The sequence below is a fragment of the Adiantum capillus-veneris genome, chromosome 7, assembly GCF_014529385.1.
Source record: "Adiantum capillus-veneris isolate H3 chromosome 7, ASM1452938v2, whole genome shotgun sequence".
In the NCBI taxonomy this organism is placed as follows: Eukaryota; Viridiplantae; Streptophyta; class Polypodiopsida; order Polypodiales; family Pteridaceae; genus Adiantum; species Adiantum capillus-veneris.
The window spans coordinates 118003020-118022558 of NC_140937.1; the positions used below are offsets into that span (position 1 = coordinate 118003020).

The window sequence follows — 19539 nt, forward strand, 5'->3', positions numbered from 1 at the left end:
TTGGCCTTTTGTAGACGTTAATATATCATTTCATTTCTCTCTCTCTCTCTCTCTCTCTCTCTCTCTCTCTCTCTCTCTCTCTCTCTACTCACATGTGCCAACTACAAGTAACCAAACCGTCTCATATCAACTGCTCATCAATCGACCACGATGCCACACGGTGAGGCTCGTGTACCATGAACACATTAATGCATCCCCCGCCAGGCATCTCTCTAGCTCCCGTCTCAATCTCCCCAATAAGGGGGTCTACCAAGCCCCTGCATATTCCGTGAGACAATCCTCATGGGGAACCTGACATAATGGAAGGGTGCAGCAGCAGCAAGTCGTGCAATCTTTGCCAAAGGCATGGACGGCAAGTAATCCGTGTTTAAGCGACTATGCGGCTGCGAGAAACCAGCACAATAAGCCAGGTGTCTAAAAAGAACCCCACCAGCAGCACGCCATGCCTCTGCCTCTGGCCAAGAATCCTCCTAGATACATACATCGACAAGCCATCAAGGGCTCTAGACTAAAACGTGATGGAACACAATTATGACCTCACTGTTGGCTTGAAATTGGTTAAGGCAGGAGTCTTGAGTCATAGAAGCCCAAAAACACATGGACTGCTGTGGAAGGTCCACAAATCATGCAGCATTTTCCATGAATAGTCCAAAATGCAAAATAGCTGTGCTCACTTACATCGTCAGTGAATCGTGTGCCACATTTGTGCAGTTAGAGAATTGTGAAGAAACATACCTTCCTTGGTGGCATCCAAAACTTTTTGCTTGTAGCAGTATCTGCAGCAGATTCTTTAAAAGCAGGCATGAGACAGGTTTTGTCTATGGCTGGCATGCACTCTCCAAAATACTTTTTGCCACGTGCAGAATTAACTGCAATTTTTTAAAGATAGAATTAGTTAACCCAATAATAGTCGATCTCCTTCGTGTTCCTCAAGAATGTTGCTGTAACAAGAATGGCTACCGTTAGCATCTGCAGGCCGTAGATTATGTAGATCAGTAAATTCTGGTTGCCCTCTTTTCAAACCATAAGAACTGGGCCACAGGTGTTCTCCTGCAGAAACCAACAAGAAAAATTAGCCCCATAACTTGGAAGCTCGGTTATCACACATCTAAAGAAAACACTCTTACTATTCCATCCATCTGGTTTTCCTGCCAGGCTTTTTGAGACTGCTTTTTGAGAGTAAATTTCAATACTGCAAATGTAGAAGAGCCACTTACACATTTTTAAAATGCGGAAAAGCCACTTTTATGACCCCAGGACATTCAAGAAGTGCTCACATTTCAGGAGATGCTTCGGGATCTCTCGATTCTGCTGCATCCAGAAACTTTAAAGCATCCCAAGTCTGAAAAGTAACAATCCGTACATTAGACACCAAAACAAAACCAAATTTGGGCAAAACATCTACGGGTTAACTCCAATAAGTCCCTCCCTGAAGGCAAGTAGTCCAAGATGTGACAAAGGCATCTTTTAAAGTGTTTGCTTCCAAATACAAGAACAGACAAATGCTGAAAGTTGAATTAAAAATAAGAGTTGAAATAGACATGTAAACTGGAACTGAGGTTTAACATATGCTTTGCATATAGATTTCCTCGTTAACAATTTTTCTCCCTAAACACACGATCGCATACTTTTTCGACTGTCAGAAGATTTCTCTTTCTCAAGGTCCTCTTTAACATGTCCATCTTGTTACCGACCACCCACTAAAGGCCAATCCCAGAACTAAGGATCAATTGTGGCACCAAGATTGGTTCTCGTAAATCACAACCTTTTCACCCACTACATCAAAATGACAGAAGGTTCACCCCTACCTGAAATGTCATGGAGGTTGTGATCGTGTACCCCCAATGAATTCATGATTCCATATATCGTGGCCCAGATTACTACAAATGCAATCTAAACTCACTGCTATCTACATGTGAGCCACATCAAATAAATCCCACCATACCTAATTTGTATGCGTACTCTCATGCCACAATTGATGCCCATCTGCTGGAATGGCATCCTCAATCTATGCTAGCCCAGACAGCCAACCCCCTAGAATGGAGCAATGCTATGGAATGAAATCCACAACAAGGAATTGATATCATATCCACTAAAATATCAAGTAGCTCGACCCCCATCCCAGCCAGCCAGATCAATGAGTCGCTCACCCAGCCGACGTCCCCCATGATCTCAAACATAAAGAGTTCCAAATAAAGGGTTGATGAAGGCATGGATATCTATTATCATATCCACTGAAATATCGGACAAGCTGGACCCTATCCCAGTCACCTAAATCAACATGAGACACTCACACACGTGATGACCCTCCCGATCTTCAACATAAGAGTTCCAGATGAAAGATTGATGCCCAATCTCCTCTGGTCTATTTTTCTGGGTCAAGGGGTAATTTGGGAGGCGGGTAACCTGGCACTCTCCCTATATAAGGAGGAGGGGCCCACCTATAATATCACCTTGTGGCTCATTACCAATGTTGTTGTCACGTGACACATCCCAACCCTATGTGTCCGTGGACAAGCTACAGCATGATCAGGGTTCAGTCAGTTCATTCAGTTCAGTCAAGTCTAGAATAGCAATGATCTGGCACTTTTGTGAGTCTATTCGTAGACCGTACATGCCCAATCACTTAGAATAGATGCATATCCTCTGGTTGCACACAGCATGATCATCGGAATTCCCATCAGAATCCATTAGCATCAGTTAGGGGAATTTTCCAGTGCATTTAGCCTATTTTCCTATTTTTGGTTATTTTCACTTATTATCTTTAAGTGACTTTCCAACAAAAGTAGGTAGGGCAATTTTGCTAAGTTAATATATACGCAAACCCAAGTTAGCACTAAATGGCAGAAGAGGCAGCAGGAGCTTCCCGCTCAACAGGCAACTTCTCAGCAGTACCCCCCTCAGCATCAAGATCCATCGCCATCCAAGGCCATCCTTGGCGTTTTTCCCGCGGCCAACCACTCTCAGGCCTTAGCGTTTTCAGCATTCCCTAGCGCTATGCACATAAGCAGTTCCAACGTTTTCATACCTCAGCAGATCAGCGTTTTTGACATCAGCCATTAGCGTTTTTATTCCCAGCAGGCCGGCGTTTTTGCAAGGATTAGAGGCAGCCAGCGTTAGTGCATTGGCAGCCCCACCGCGTCGGGATGCACAGCGTTTTCAGCCTATGACATAGAAGCAGATCAGCTCCAGATCGGTTGCAAAAATTCCCCCAACTTTCGCCCAAGAAAACGCAGCCAAAACAGTCATTTTCAGCCATCAAGTCGTCGTCGTCACCACCGTTGTCGTCATCGGCATAGTCCAAGTTGCATCAGTCCATTGCATTCGCATTGTACACCTTTGTGCAATCAAAGTAGACCACTCTCGCCGACGAGAGTGGGGCCTTCGGAGGAGGGTTTTAAAACCTCTCGGTGTCGTATCTCTTCTCTCTCCTTCTCTCAATCTCATTCACTTGCACGCACAATATCCACTCACTTTGTTCGTGATCATAACACTCCCCATAAGACGGAAAGCTCTCTCTTTCCCTAAGAACCAGAAGGAACCTTGAGCAATAAAGATCACTAATCTTGAGAAAATACAACATTCTTTCCGCTGCACCTTACATTGGTATCAGAGCTTTGGAAGTGTTCTGCATTACTCAAGGAAAGAACCACAAGAACCGCAAGAATTTTTTTGCTTGTTGCAATCGCACGAACCCAAGTTTACTTGGGCGTGGCGATTCCTAATCGTGTTTTGTTGAAGAGTGACAGGAATCCCAAGAAAGAAGGGCTTGTCCAGCCTCCCCTTGTGTCTCTTTTCACTCATTGAGAGCGGACCGTGCAATTAGCGGCCGGCCAATCGACGTGAGGTGGGAAAAAGCAACCTTGGTGTGAGCGCAAGGCCGCCAAGGGGTGCGCCCGCAGAAAAGAGTAGAACTTGGGTGAAGAGAAGATCCTTCTCGAACGCGATTTGCAAGCGAAAGAAAACCTCAAGAACCCCAAGAACCCAAGGCCCTCAAGACTCAAGAACCTCAAGAACCCACGATTCTCACGAATCAAGGACCTCAAGAACCTCAAGACCCTCAAGAACCCAAGTTCCTCACGAGCTTAAGACCCCAAGATCATAGTGCATGGTCGTCACCCGAAGCGGCATGGATACTTCGCATTCAGGTGATGAGCATGAGAGAGGCGACGAAGGATTCTCCCCACCAGGAGATTTTTCCAACCCTCCCCCTTCGCCATCTACGCCAGACCCTATGGAGGCAATGATGGAGCAGATGATGGCCATGATGGATAGACAGGAAGACAAGCGCCTTGCTTTATAACGCGAGCGCAACGCAAGAAAAGAAAGAAAAGAACTAAGGAAGGAAGAAGCGGCAGCAAGAAACGCAGCATTGGAGGCCGATCGTGCCGCTCATAGATTGCTCATAGATTGGCTATGGAGGCCGAGCGTGAAGCTCATAGATTGGCTATGGAGACCGAGCGTGAAGCTCGACGAGAGCTACGCACTCAAGAATTGCTTGCCCAAGTCCTCGCCTCAAAGACCGAACCACCCAAAGATCGTGGGAGTTCGTCCAATGGCGCAGGCCACGATGCAGATTCACACAATCCAGTCACAGAGAAGTTGATTTTCAGTAAGTATGACGGTAAGATGGATGCTACTGTTATTCATTCTTGGTTGCATCGATTTAATGCTTATTTTGCGACAACTAACAAGACGAGCAATAGCAAAGTTTTGACGGCAGCTATGTACCTTGCCGGTGATGCCATTAATTGGTACCACGCATGGCAAGAGGCACAGTTAGCCGCGCACCTAGAGGCAGTCGACGATTTCACGCCCCTCTCTGGGCTGATTTCCAAGACAAGCTCAAGGCGCGGTTTATGCCACCTCAGTACCTCGCACGGTTGAAGGACGATTGGCGCGCTCTCAAGCAAAATGGTATGCCGGTCATGTCTTTTTCGAATCGTGTTTTGCAGCTAGGTACCCAATTACGCATGTCGGATGAAGAGCGATGAAACCGGCCCGTAGGGCGGTAGGCGTTGGCTTTCACCCGAAATTCTTTACTTTATATACACACACAGAGCACTTTGCAAAGAGAACCTGCGACGGGAGTTAACACTTGAATTCACACACGGCTCGGAAGCTAAAATGCTCCGAGCAGACGCCGACAACCTGTAGGCCCCAAAATTGGCGCCCCTTTCGGTATTTCTTTATTCTTTAGGAGGGTAAATTACAAGGTAAGGTCCTGGGAATCCTTCACGTGTATCCACCTAGATACCATTTGATTTGGCCAAATTTCGGCAGCATAACAGCCCCAAAACTTGCGCGAAACCAATTCCCCTGCTGGAACTCGCTTGCACTGTCGTATACCCTCTGATTCCTGTCCAAAAACAGTAAATTCAGCGTGCTGTATTTACTGGTTTTTGCCCTGTTTTCAGCCCCAAACAGTCCCCTAACTGTCCTCTGCCAGTGGGGCACGATTCCCAATGGTCCTGGCGTCCGTATGGCTGAAAAACAGTGAATTTACAGCGCATACACAGCGCTGATTTTGCACCTGTACGGTGAGGTTATGACCCTCACCAGTGCCTGCTTTGGAGCAGCAGCTAGCTACCCCTGTTCCTGCTCAAGGAGGCTCTTGCCTCAGCACAAAAGCATGAACCCACACAACTGTACATCAGTCAAATGAGTAGCCCTCTTGTGGGGCATCACATAACTGCACGTAGGGGAGAGAGAGAGCAGTGTGTAGTGTGCAGGGCATCACTCCTAGCACCACACTGTACATGAGAGGGAAAGGAAGCACTCCATAGCTCTTAACCTGTGACGAAAGCTGAAATGAGGCCTCTCCCAGCATAAAAATCAGCGCCCATTTTTCTGCAAGAGGCAAGTGCATGAAAAATTGACACTTGGCGCATTTACAAGCATTTGCCCGTTTCGGGCTCGCCGCTTAAAAATATCCTGACCGGTTGCCCAGTTGACTTCGCGGTAGAGTTGTAAAATGTTACCCTAGTCATACCGGAGGTAATGACGCGAACACATTTCACGGCCCAAAATAGCAGTTCCCTAAATTTTAGGAGATGCTTCCGTTGGGCTCCCACTGGTCTTCTGACCATCTATCCTCATTGGGACCGCATCCAAAATTGCAATGTGGCCCAACTGTCGGATACTTTTTATTGGTAGTCCCACCTTGACTTTACGCCTTAATTGAGTTCACTTCCTAGTATCCACCAACTTGCTAAGTGCGACGGGGGGACCTATATGATCTTGCTCTGAGCCTAGACATCCTCTTACCATACGAATTCCAGTGCCGACCACTTCCCGTCTGCGGGTGAATCTACCGTTCACATTGGCCATACAATGTCCGACCATTTGCTACTTCAAAAAGAGGGTCTCAAACAAATAAAATAAACCCCATTGGAAAGAAACCAACAACCAAGGTTAGCAGTTGCCACATCTCTGTGACATGGTTAATAACTGCCACGTCCTCGTGACATACCCCCCTCTTGAAATCGCAAACGTCCTCGATTGCATACCATAAATACACGCCATTGATGATCTTGTGCTATCAACACTCTTTTATCATCGCATGTATCCGCAAGAAAGGTCGTAACATACATAGATACAAATGACTTAATGAGGCCTTCATACTTTTGCCATTTCCATCTATGGCACTGAACTCATATGTACATTTGATGTACTAGCTCTATCATTACCCCTCCTTTGCACACGTTGGGTTGGGGCATAAGTAGGCTGTAACCCAAAGGCTTCAAGGTAAAGCTGCAATACATTTGGTGACTCTGACAGTTCATGCTCTTTCATCCACTTTGCATCCATAGGTGGATAGTTCTTGAACTTCACCAAATAACGTCTTGCAACTTGTCCTTTAACTTTTCTGTCCTTATGTGCCAAAACTTGCTCAGGTACCAGGATCTCATCAAGTTCCTCAACTTCTGGCTGATCCTCAACTGGCATATCTTCTGGCACATCACAAAGGGTCTTAGAAGACTCACGTGAAACGCATTATGAATCTTCCATGCATCAGGCAATTTCAGCCTGTAAGCCACATCGCTGATCTTATCAAGCACTTGAAAAGGCCCATAGTAACGCATGCTGAGCTTAGGAAACAGTCGTTCCTTGCCCTTCATCTTCTTTAACCTTGCCTTTTCGAACCTTAGCAGAACCCAATCACCAGGTGATAACAACAATTCACGACGGTGACGATCAGCAACCTTTTTCTGTTTTGCCTGAGTCTTCTCCAAGGCAACTTTAATCTTCTTATACATCTCATCCATGTTCTCAACATATCGATCTGCCGCAAAGACCTTGTCCTTTGTGTGCAAAATGGGAGGAACCTTTTTGCCGCCTTCAACAATTTCAAAAGGTGCTTTGCCAGCAGACGAATGCACCGTATTATTGTACGCATACTCAAGCATAGGCAAATACTGTTCCCACTTGCCCTTATTATCTGACACATAGCATTTCAGCAGATCTAAGACAGTAGAATTAGCCTCTTCTGACTGTCCATCAGTTTGTGGATGAAACGAAGACGAGAACTTGAGCGTAGTACCCATGTTCTCAAACAATCCTCTCCAGAACAAACTGGTCATGCGAGGATCACGATCACTGATAATCGATTGTGGCATACCATGGTACTTAAACACATTGTACATGAACAAGCGTGCCATCTGATCAGATTTTATCTTCTTCCTGACAGGGATAAAATGGGCCTGCTTGCTGAACCTGCAGATAATGGTCCATATACCATCATTCCCTGTTGGCGTTCTTGGAAGATCAAAGATAAAGTCCATAGCAATGCTTTCCCATGGCTTATCCGGAATCGGCAGTGGTTGTAACAACCCTGGTGCCTTTTGCCTGTCAAACTTGACATTTTGGCAAACTATGCATGCTCGCACAAAGGCATCCACATCTCTCCTCAAGGTAGGCCAATAGAAGAACGTCTCTATCGCTTTAACTGTTGCATCAATGCCACGATGCCCTGCATACGGTGGGACATGACTCTCTTCCATGACCTTATGTCGCAATGGCCTAGTGACAAAAGTCTGCCATGCATCATCATAAAACAATCTCTGAGGAGGTAGTGCTCGTGATGTTGCCCCTCTTGTAACTGTTCAAAGATCCTTGCAAAATCTTCATCAGCAGTATACTGTTCCTTCATGTCATCTAGCTGTTGAACGTGGCAGGAGCATTTGTTAGCCCAAACGGCATCACTAGAAACTCATAAAGACAAAATGTCGTTCTAAACGCAGTTTTGTGCACATCCTCTGGGCTTATACGAATCTGATGGTACCCACTCTTCAGGTCTATCCTGCTGAAAATTGCAGCACCCTCTAAACGATCGAGAATATCATCAATGCGAGGAATAGGAAACCTATTCTTGATGGTATTCTTATTCAACGCACGGTAATCAATACACATGCGCCATGAGCCATCCTTCTTCTGCACTAGGAGCACTGGGGAGCAAAAGGGTGAAGAACTAGGCTGAATCATCCCCTTCTCTAATAACTCCTCAACCTGGCCCATAATCTCTTTCTGCTGCGCCGCACTAACCCTGTAGGGAGGTCTATTTGGTGGGCTACACCCTGGCACCAAATCTATCCGATGGTCCTCGGGTCTCTCTGGCAGCAATTGCGACGGTAATGAATCAGAAAAACAATCACTAAACTTTTGCAAAAATGCTGACCTTTCTTTATCTAACACAGATACATTTGACTGATCACTATCTGAGACATCACGTGCAAAAATCAAGTACACAGAAAGATGATTCTTTATTACAGAAGTGATAGCAGAAGCAGATACAATAGGGACTGACTCTCCTTTAAGCTTTACATCCAAGATGTGAGTTTTGCCCCTATGCTGTACAGTGATCTTTTTGTTGTAGGCATCCAAGACTCCATGCACTCGGAACGTCCACGGGATCCCCAACAAGGCGTCACAACCTTCCAACGGCATGATGTAAAACTCTTCAGTGTCCACATACGACTGAATATGCAGACGCAGTTTTCCAACGATGGGAGTAACACACTCTGAGTGGCCAGGACATGCCAACGCTGCCTCTGCTGTGTGACCCATCTCTTCAGCTTTGATGCCGAGCTTCATAGCTAACTCTGGTGAGATAAAGTTGGCTTTGGCACCTGGATCAAAGAAGATGAGTGCCGTCTGATCCCTAACTTTACCCCATGCCCTGCATAACTCACTGGCATCTGTGTTGGGCCTGTCACCCACCATGTCTGGCACTAAACCTGCCGTGGGTTTAGGCTTCTTGCCTTTCTGGTCTTCTTTATCCTCTGAGTCAGCTGGCCTTTTCCTTTGTGGACAATTGATAGAAATATGACCAGGCTGCTCGCATATAAAGCATTTGTTCTCAGCCATTAGGACCTTCTTTTCCTCGAGCGACTTGCGCACAAAAGGCTTCCTTTTCTGTTTCTTTGCCTGCACTCCAGAAGTCCCAGCTGAATCCTTGTCTTTGGTGGCCTGTTCTGACCCCTGTGACGTATTAGGAGCCGTTTTCACAAAGGGCTTCTTCGCTGAATTTTTCTTTTGCTGCCCTCCTTTATCACTGCTCGGAAATCCACTGTCCTCTCCTTTCAACAAGGCAAGACGAGTATTCGCAACTTCCATAAGCTGAGTAAGGGTAGCCACTCTGTTCTTTGTACAGTAATCGCGAAGCCCTTTAGGCAGCCCACAACAATACTTCTCTATCTGCTCTGTCAATGGCACAAATCTGTAGGAGGTCACTGAGAGTAATGCTTTACAAAACCTCCTATTGTACTCCAGCAAGCTCTTGCACGAAGCTGCCGTAAGCTGGTGCCAATCTGTCAGGACATCGGCTTCAAATTCATTTGATAGCCAAGCAGATGCAAACATTTGCTTGAAGTAAACCCAAGTGGCGGGTGCCTGTCCTTGCATTAACAATGTCGTCCACCATGTAAGCGCATTGTCCTTTAAGAAAGTGGCAGCTTTCCTGACCTTCGAGGCCTCTGTAAAATTCCCTCCCGCATAAGCTGTATCAAACTGTACTAGGCATGATCGGCACGCCTTGGCCATTCACATTTTGCGTCAGAGGTGCGATATATGGCTGCTGTCCAGAAAAACCAGCCATGCCAAAATGACCCTGTGGCACCCCAAACTGGCCCTGGTTGCCGTGGAAACCTTGCTGCATGCCGATAGTACCATACATGGGGTTTGGCATGATGCCTTGCATACCCCCGAACACTGTTCCTAGCATGTACGGCTGACTTCCAAACGCATAACCAGCCATACTTTGGAACACTGATCCACCCCCAAAATACCCAGGATGTACCGTGGGTGGTGGAAAAACTGAGTGCATAGCCTGGTATCCAGCTCCCTGTCCATTCAAGACAGCATGCTGGCTCTGAAAGGTGGCGGGCTGAACTGGCATAACCTGTGGAATAGGCGTTCTAGCCACCTGTTCAAGCACGGGAGGAACCTGCTTTGGAGCCCCCGACTCCGCAACATGCGAGTGTTCCCTTTCCTCCTGCGCCTCATGAAGTACCTGGGCTTGAGCTTCAACAAGCTCTGTACGCGGCATAGGTTGCCTATTTTGCTGTTGCACTGGTGGCGCTTGCAAGAATTCCATAAACCTCGGATTCTGCACCAGCTGCGAAAAGACATTCACCGCGGCAACTAACTGAGTCTTAAACGCATCATCCTCAAGTTGCTCTGTCATAAAGCCCTGTACTACTGGAGGGACATTCACGTTGACAGGAGGTACAGACTGACGTGGCCGTGAGCTCTCGCCAATCTCAAAAACCATAGGAATCTCCTGTCTGTCCTTTGGAGAGGAACCCTCTTCCATAATTCCCTTCCCCTTGTCGGCCATAGTGTAATCCCCGCGTTCTTGCACTGTGTGTCTTTACCCTGAACAATCCAGGCTCACTCTTTAAGGAAAAAGTGATTGATATCCCAGCAATGGAACCATGAAACCGGCCCGTAGGGCGGTAGGCGTTGGCTTTCACCCGAAATTCTTTACTTTATACACACACACAGAGCACTTTGCAAAGAGAACCTGCGACGGGAGTTAACACTTGAATTCACACACGGCTCGGAAGCTAGAATGCTCCGAGCAGACGCCGACAACCTGTAGGCCCCAAAATTGGCGCCCCTTTCCGTATTTCTTTATTCTTTAGGAGGGTAAATTACAAGGTAAGGTCCTGGGAATCCTTCACGTGTATCCACCTAGATACCATTTGATTTGGCCAAATTTCGGCAGCATAACAGCCCCAAAACTTGCGCGAAACCAATTCCCCTGCTGGAACTCGCTTGCACTGTCGTATACCCTCTGATTCCTGTCCAAAAACAGTAAATTCAGCGTGCTGTATTTACTGGTTTTTGCCCTGTTTTCAGCCCCAAACAGTCCCCTAACTGTCCTCTGCCAGTGGGGCACGATTCCCAATGGTCCTGGCGTCCGTATGGCTGAAAAACAGTGAATTTACAGCGCATACACAGCGCTGATTTTGCACCTGTACGGTGAGGTTATGACCCTCACCAGTGCCTGCTTTGGAGCAGCAGCTAGCTACCCCTGTTCCTGCTCAAGGAGGCTCTTGCCTCAGCACAAAAGCATGAACCCACACAACTGTACATCAGTCAAATGAGTAGCCCTCTTGTGGGGCATCACATAACTGCACGTAGGGGAGAGAGAGAGCAGTGTGTAGTGTGCAGGGCATCACTCCTAGCACCACACTGTACATGAGAGGGAAAGGAAGCACTCCATAGCTCTTAACCTGTGACGAAAGCTGAAATGAGGCCTCTCCCAGCATAAAAATCAGCGCCCATTTTTCTGCAAGAGGCAAGTGCATGAAAAATTGACACTTGGCGCATTTACAAGCATTTGCCCGTTTCGGGCTCGCCGCTTAAAAATATCCTGACCGGTTGCCCAGTTGACTTCGCGGCAGAGTTGTAAAATGTTCCCCTAGTCATACCGGAGGTAATGACGCGAACACATTTCACGGCCCAAAATAGCAGTTCCCTAAATTTTAGGAGATGCTTCCGTTGGGCTCCCACTGGTCTTCTGACCATCTATCCTCATTGGGACCGCATCCAAAATTGCAATGTGGCCCAACTGTAGGATACTTTTTATTGGTAGTCCCACCTTGACTTTACGCCTTAATTGAGTTCACTTCCTAGTATCCACCAACTTGCTAAGTGCGACGGGGGGACCTATATGATCTTGCTCTGAGCCTAGACATCCTCTTACCATACGAATTCCAGTGCCGACCACTTCCCGTCTGCGGGTGAATCTACCGTTCACATTGGCCATACAATGTCCGACCGTTTGCTACTTCAAAAAGAGGGTCTCAAACAAATAAAATAAACCCCATTGGAAAGAAACCAACAACCAAGGTTAGCAGTTGCCACATCTCTGTGACATGGTTAATAAGTGCCACGTCCTCGTGACAAGCGAAAAGAGGCTTTTCTCTTTGGATTGGACGAGTATATCAAGTACGATGTCGAGGTACTCGATCCAATCGATCTCAACAAGGCGGTAGCGATTGCTCTCGCAGAGGAGATGAAGCACAACAAGGGAAAGCCTAAGGAGAACAAGACTTCCACAAGTACCTCGCAGACTCCTTAGAACGGTAAGAACGGTAAGAATGGTAAGAATGATAACCTTCTACCCAATCTACCAACAGTATCTCATCAAAGAATTCTTCCAATGAATCTACGGGTAAGGCTAACACAATTGCTAAACCTAGGCTTACTCCAGATGAAAAGGTAGCACAAGGAATTGTAGAAGGTTACATCACTTCGGAAGAACAAAGCACTTATTCTAAGGAAGGTCGTTGTTTTCATTATCACATTAAGGGTCACATAAAAAGAACATGTCCTAAGCTTGAATCGAATGAATCTAAAGAACCCACAGCACCCACTATATCTGTCAATGCAATGAATGATAACACGATTGTGCCCAAAGTTTCTCAGGACCCTCCCATTGATGATTCTCTCATTAAATGTTATGGTCGTACGTCGGGGCACCGTTTTGTCATATTGTTTGACCCAGGTAGTATGCATGATGTGATCAGTCCCTCTCTTGTTGAGAGAGCCCGCCTCGAAGTTAGTCCGAGATCTCCTATCGAGGTCTCTGGCTTTCGTCCTGGTATGGACGCTCTCATCACGAAGGAGTGCCTTGATGTGTTGTTTGCAGTTCAACAGACTGCCTTCACTAGAAGATTTGTTGTTTCTCCTCTCTCAGGATGTGATATGATTTTTAGGCATAAAATGGTTTCGTGAAATAAACCCTCTCGTTGATTGGGGGGCTAGCACTTTAACTCTCAATGCCAAAAGTGATTCTCTTACTGTCTTTCATGGAGTGGATACTTCTCCTTCTCCATCTCTCATTGCTAATATGCAGGACAAGGTTGAAAGGATTCGAGATAAGTAGACTCTCTCAGTCTCTTTTTCTCCACAGCATGACACACAGAACTTGCATGATGATGAGAAGCATGATGAATTGAATGATAATGATTTGCATGATAATTTGAATGACAATGATAAGCATGATGATTTGGATGCCAATGATTTGCATAATGGTTTGGATGACAATGACAAGCATGATGATTTGCATGATCAAGATGTGATTTCTCACGAGCATGATGATTTGCATGATCAAGATGTGATTTCTCACAAGCATGATGAGTTGCATGAAGAAGATATGATTGTTCACAAGAATGATGTGTTAGTTGATGCTTTTTCTAGCGAAGCTAACCTCGTTGTAGATTCGATCAATCACCAAGAATCGATCTTGGCTTTCGAGTCGAGGTCCAAAGAACCCCCACAAGACGATTCGATCATTCAGGACGAACCGATCTTGGCCCTCGAGCCTTGGTCCAAAGAACCCTCACAGGAAGTATTATGTGTTTGCATGATTGATACACACGCATTGTTCGAGTGTTTCATTCGTGACGGTTTCCTGTATTTTAGTCAGCATCGTTATGTGATCCCTTTTACTAGGCATGACATATTGTATGTTGAGCACGTTTCTCTCATGGATGAGCACGAATGTATGCGGATTGTTCATGAAAAGTTGAAAAGTATGTATGTCGGGAAGTCACATTCCATGTCTCTTCCTTGGCATGACACAGTTTCTGAAAGAGCACATGATTGTATGAGCACCAAGCATGGGCATTTCCATTGTGATTTGTCACAGTTAATTGATTTCGATCACACAGAAAGGATTCGACCACATTGTTTGCATGTGTTTGATGAACGGATTGTCACTCCGTCTCTATGTTCATCTACATTGCATACACAGTCTTTAGAGAAGACAAGATTTTTTCCTTCACTTTACATGGAATGGGTATGTTCATGATTTTGTGTTGGAGTTGGTTTCAGGAATTTTCAGCCATGGAGATTCTTGAAGACGACAGAAGCAGGTCTCTAAACGAAGTTGAAGCAAGAAAGGAGATTCAAAAGACTTTGAGTCGCTTTCGGCGCGGCCCAAAGAAGCAAGCGTTACAGACCTTTATGAAGTTCAAGTATCGCACGACCCACACATCAGAGTGGGCCGGCGAAGAGTCCCTTCCAGGATTCCGAATGCTGTTGGCAATCTCCCTCGACGCCATACAGTTCGGTACCAGTACCTCACTTTGAAAAGGAGGGGATGTCACGTGACACATCCCAACCCTATGTGTCCGTGGACAAGCTACAGCATGATTAGGGTTCAGTCAGTTCAGTCAAGTCTAGAATAGCAGTGATCTGGCACTTTTGTGAGTCTATTCGTAGACCGTGCATGCCAAGTCACTTAGCATAGATGCATATCCTCTGGTTGCACACAGCATGATCATCGGAATTCCCATCAGAATCCATTAGCATCAGTTAGGAGAATTTTCCAGTGCATTTAGCCTATTTTCCTATTTTTGGTTATTTTCACTTATTATTTTTAAGTGACTTTCCAACAAAAGTAGGTAGGGCAATTTTGCTAAGTTAATATATAAGCAAACCCAAGTTAGCACTAAATGGCAGAAGAGGCAGCAGGAGCTTCCCGCTCAACAGGCAACTTCTCAGTAGTACCCCCCTCAGCATCAAGATCCATCGCCATCCAAGGCCATCCTTGGCGTTTTTCCCGCGACCAACCACTCTTAGGCCTTAGCGTTTTCAGCATTCCCTAGCGCTATGCACATCAGCAGTTCCAGCGTTTTCATACCTCAGCAGATCAGCGTTTTTATTCACAGCAGATCAGCGTTTTTGCAAGGATTAGAGGCAGCCAGCGTTAGTGCATTTGCAGCCCCACCGCGTCGGGATGCACAGCGTTTTCAGCCTATGACATAGAAGCAGATCAGCCCCAGATCGGTTGCAGAAGTTCCCCCAACTTTCGCCCAAGAAAACGCAGCCAAAACGGTCATTTTCAGCCACCAAACAGTCCCCGAATTCAGCGATTAGAAGATCACAGATTTCAGCCATCAAGTCGTCGTCGTCACCACCGTCGTCGTCATCGGCATAGTCCAAGTTGCATCAGTCCATTGCATTCGCATTGTACACCTTTGTGCAATCAAAGTAGACCACTCTCGCCGACAAGAGTGGGGCCTTCGGAGGAGGGTTTTACAACCTCTCGGTGTCGTATCTCTTCTCTCTCCTTCTCTCAGTCTCATTCACTTGCACGCACAATATCCACTCACTTTGTTCGTGATCATAGCACTCCCCATAAGACGGAAAGCTCTCTCTTTCCCTAAGAACTAAAAGGAACCTTGAGCAATAAAGATCACTAATCTTGAGAAAATACAACATTCTTTCCGCTGCACCTTACAGTTGTGCAAGCGTTTGGGATCACTCTCTCTCAATGTCTCTCATCTACAAGCGTTTTCTTTCTAGCTTACCCAATCACTCTCTGTCCTTCACGTTTTTGTGCAGGTAGCCATCATTGTGGAGAAGAAGGCCATTATTGGCGGGAATGTCCAAAGCGAGTCGGTAAGGCTTCTACTTCTTCAATTGTAGTGAAGGCCTCAACCTTTGTTCATTGGAGATGCTACCTACAGAGACCTCTCCAGGGATATCAGAGGTTGAGACAACTCTTGGATCCTTCATTGTGGTGCTCCACGGCACATGACAGCTTCGAAGGATCACTTATCCAACATGCGATGGCACTGCGGTTCCATTTTCATTGGCGAAAAATCGGAGAATCCTGTTCACAGCAAGGGTATCATGGAGTTGAGTCTATACAGTAAATGGGGTATGCACACCTCCAAGGTTATTTATGCTCCAAAGTTGGGTTTCCATCTCATGTTGGTGCACAAATTGTGCAAGTTAGGCATGGAGGTGGTCTTCACCATCTATGCAATGTCCATGCGGGATCTAGACTCGACAAGGAGTGAAAGGGGGCACGGTGGAGCAAGGTCTCTACACACACCAAGCTCTTTCGATACTCCTACAGGTTATAGCATTATCGGTTTGGGCATATCGACTGTTGATGCTCTTCGTCGTGCTTTTCATGAACAATTGATTGAAGGCTTAGTACTTACCAGATGTTGGGAGTAAACATGGGATATGCATCACTTGCATTCGTGGGAAGTAACATAGAGAGGCTATTCAGAAGCACTCTACACATCGAGCTACTACAGTTTCAGAGTTGGTTCATGCCATCCTTTGTGGACCTATGAAGAGTTCCTCCTTGGGCAGAGCTCTCAAATTTATGTTGCTAGTGGATGATTTGAGCCGCTTCACTTAGATATACTTTTCAAGCACAAGTCAGAGGCCTTTGATTGCTTCAAGAATTGGCGTACAATCGTGGAAAAGGAAAGCAACAAATTTTTCAAGACAATTCAATCACACAAGGGTGGGGCATTCACCAAAACCAGCCCGTAGGGCGGTAGACTTTAGCTTTCACCCGATTTTTTACTTGAACTTCACAATTCACACAGAAACTCCACGAATTAGCTTGTGACTGGAAATTACACTTCAAACAAAACACGGCCATGGAGCTAGAGTGCTTCCAAGCAGACAACGACACCCTGTAGGCCCCAAAGACTGGCGCCCCTTTCGGTATTTCTTTATTCTTATTGCAAATAAACGATCTGAACGCTTTCACCTAACTCTCACCAAGCTGTCCATGGCTGTAGTTGCAGGTTTTTGACCCAATTTTGCCAACATAACGACACAAAAACTCCTATAGGTCAAAAGTACCCATCAAGGACACTTTCCCTTGCAATTTGGAAGCTTTCCAATGAGCTGCAGGTCAATTTCAGCGTGCTGTAATTCCCTGTTTTGTCACTATCAGGTGCCTAAAGCCCTATTTAAGCATCCCAAGGCTTTCGCGAGGCTCCCCTGGCCATGTCCTACAGTTAGGTGTGAAACCCTAAACCTGTAGAAAAACACAACAGGCTGGAATCTTCTGCTTTGGATTGTTTTCGGCAGAGCGAACACATCTATGCGTGTCTCAATTGATCCCGCACACAATGGGACAGTTAGCAATTAGCTAATCCGGTTGTTGTACAAAAGGCTCTTGCCTTGGCAAACGCGTATAAAACCCCCAAAACTGTACATGGTCATCTGAGAAGCCCAACTAGTGGGGCATTACCATATGTGCAAAGGGGAGAGAGAGATGCGCGAGAGCAAATTGTTGCGCTACATGAGACAAGGGTGAAGGCAAGCTTTCCATTAAAGCTCTGATCACCTGCATCCATTACTCACACACACACTGAAGTCACACTGAGTTGAAAAATCAGTCCCCCACTCCAAAAAATGGACCCTCCCCTTGTGTGTTGGCTTGCAGGTTGCTCTCCTACTGCCATGTGTCCAGTTTGCCCCTCTTGAATTAATTTCCTAGTACACCAACTTATAAGTGTCGCGAGGGGCCTAAAGACTTTGAATTGAGCCTAGACACACTTTTACTGCTCGGATTTCAGTGCCGACTGGCCCGACTATCTCGTGGCGACTTGCCCTCCACTGCTGCAAGTGTGACTCTCGGTCATCGGCTGATTCACACTGGGCATACAATGTCCGTCCATTTGTGACTTCAAAAAGAGGGTCCCAAAAACTAAATAAAAATCAAGGGAAAGAAACTAACAACTAAGGTTAGTGGTTGCCACAGCCTCGTGACATGCGAGCTCGCAAATACTAGATCGCCATCAAAGTCTTTGTGGGTGGAGCCACTTGCGACCGGTCTCCTACGACTCCACTTCCACGGAAGACTCCGTTTGAGGCTTACTTTGGTAGAAAGCCCAATGCCTCATTTTTGGATATTCAAGAGCCCTACGTCCATCTACCGAAGAAGTAGAGGGGGCCACCTCTAGCAGCCCATTGTGGATGGCCCGTGTTTCAAATGGATGTAGTCTCGGCTTTTCTCGATGGCAACTTAGAGGAAGAGGTGTATGTGGAGCAACCTCCCAAAAAAATTCGATCTTTCTAAATAATATGGAGGAAGATAAGGACTCAAGTTGGGCAGAGCTAGATTCAGAGTGTCACGAGTTCCTTCAAGCCCATGCCAATTGTTCCTTAGAGGGTTTGCTTAGCTAGTTACCTCCTGAACAATTAGAGGATCATACCATAGAGTTGATACCTGGTAGCACTCCTCCAAAATGATCACCTTACGAAGTGAGCAGAGCTTAACAAAAAGAAAACATGAGCCAAGTGAAAGACCTTTTGGAAAAGGGTTTGATCCAGCCATAGTTACCCGGAACGCGGAACGGGAACGGCGACGGGATCCCTGCGGAACGGGGGAACGGCTAGGGGTCCGGAACGGGAACGGCGCGGAACGGGAGGTATAAGAACACCCAAATAGTGCATTTTTTAGCTCCTCGTGTTTAAATACAAGGAGTATTAGAGTGCTTTGACTCTAATACTCACAAAAAACTCGTTTTGAAGACCATTCAACCTTGCTATTACTAGATGATGAGAGAGAGAGAGAGAGAGAGAGAGAGAGAGAGAGAGGGAGAGAGATTTGAGAGAGTGAGAGGGAGAGGGAGAGATTTGAGAGAGTGGGAGGGAGAGGAAGAGAGCTTGAAGGCTTGAAGCCTTGAGCCTTGAGAGAGTGTTTGAGAGGGAGAGATCTTGAGAGTGTGAGAGGGAGAGAGCTTGAGCCTTGAGGATTAGCTTGTGGAGAGAAAGGGGGAGGGGGTGCATTTTATGAGTCCTTGAGGCCTTGCACACTTCAAAAAGAAGCCCAAACATTTACTTCAACTTTTTCAATTTTTGCCAAATTTGTTTGTAGCCGTTGGCCTTTCCAGGGGCATTCTGGAACGTTCCAGGGCGTTCTGGAACGTTCCGGAATGACCATTCCGGTTTGCACTGGCCACCCGGAACGTCAGACGTTCCGGGACGTTTCGAAACGTTCGGGAAGGGAACTGCCCCCCGGAACGGGGGCTAGGGGGCGTTCCCCGGTAACTCTAGATCCAGCACAGTGCTTCACCTTTTTGTTCGCCAGTGCTACTTGTACACAAGAAAGATAGAACTTTGAGAATGTGTATAGACTATAGGGCTCTTAATAAGATTATTATCAAGAACAGATTTCCAATACCATGATCGATGATATACTTGATAGATTACAGGGTTCTATTTGTTTCAGCAAGATCGACCTTAAAGTATAGTTACCTA

At 46.3% G+C, this 19539-nt stretch overlaps 1 protein-coding gene across 1 annotated transcript in view; it reads right to left on the bottom strand.

Annotated features, from left to right (window-relative positions):
* The window catches only part of LOC147454493 (uncharacterized), a 92490-nt gene that overhangs the window by 52964 nt on the left and 19987 nt on the right, over positions 1 to 19539 (bottom strand). The window contains exons 4-7 of the mRNA XM_086516431.1: positions 1278 to 1342; positions 1128 to 1192; positions 961 to 1050; positions 736 to 869 (exon numbers count right to left, since the gene is read on the bottom strand). Of these exons, the coding sequence (XP_086372557.1) occupies positions 736 to 869; positions 961 to 1050; positions 1128 to 1192; positions 1278 to 1342 (354 nt within the window). The remainder of the gene's footprint in view (positions 1 to 735; positions 870 to 960; positions 1051 to 1127; positions 1193 to 1277; positions 1343 to 19539) is intronic.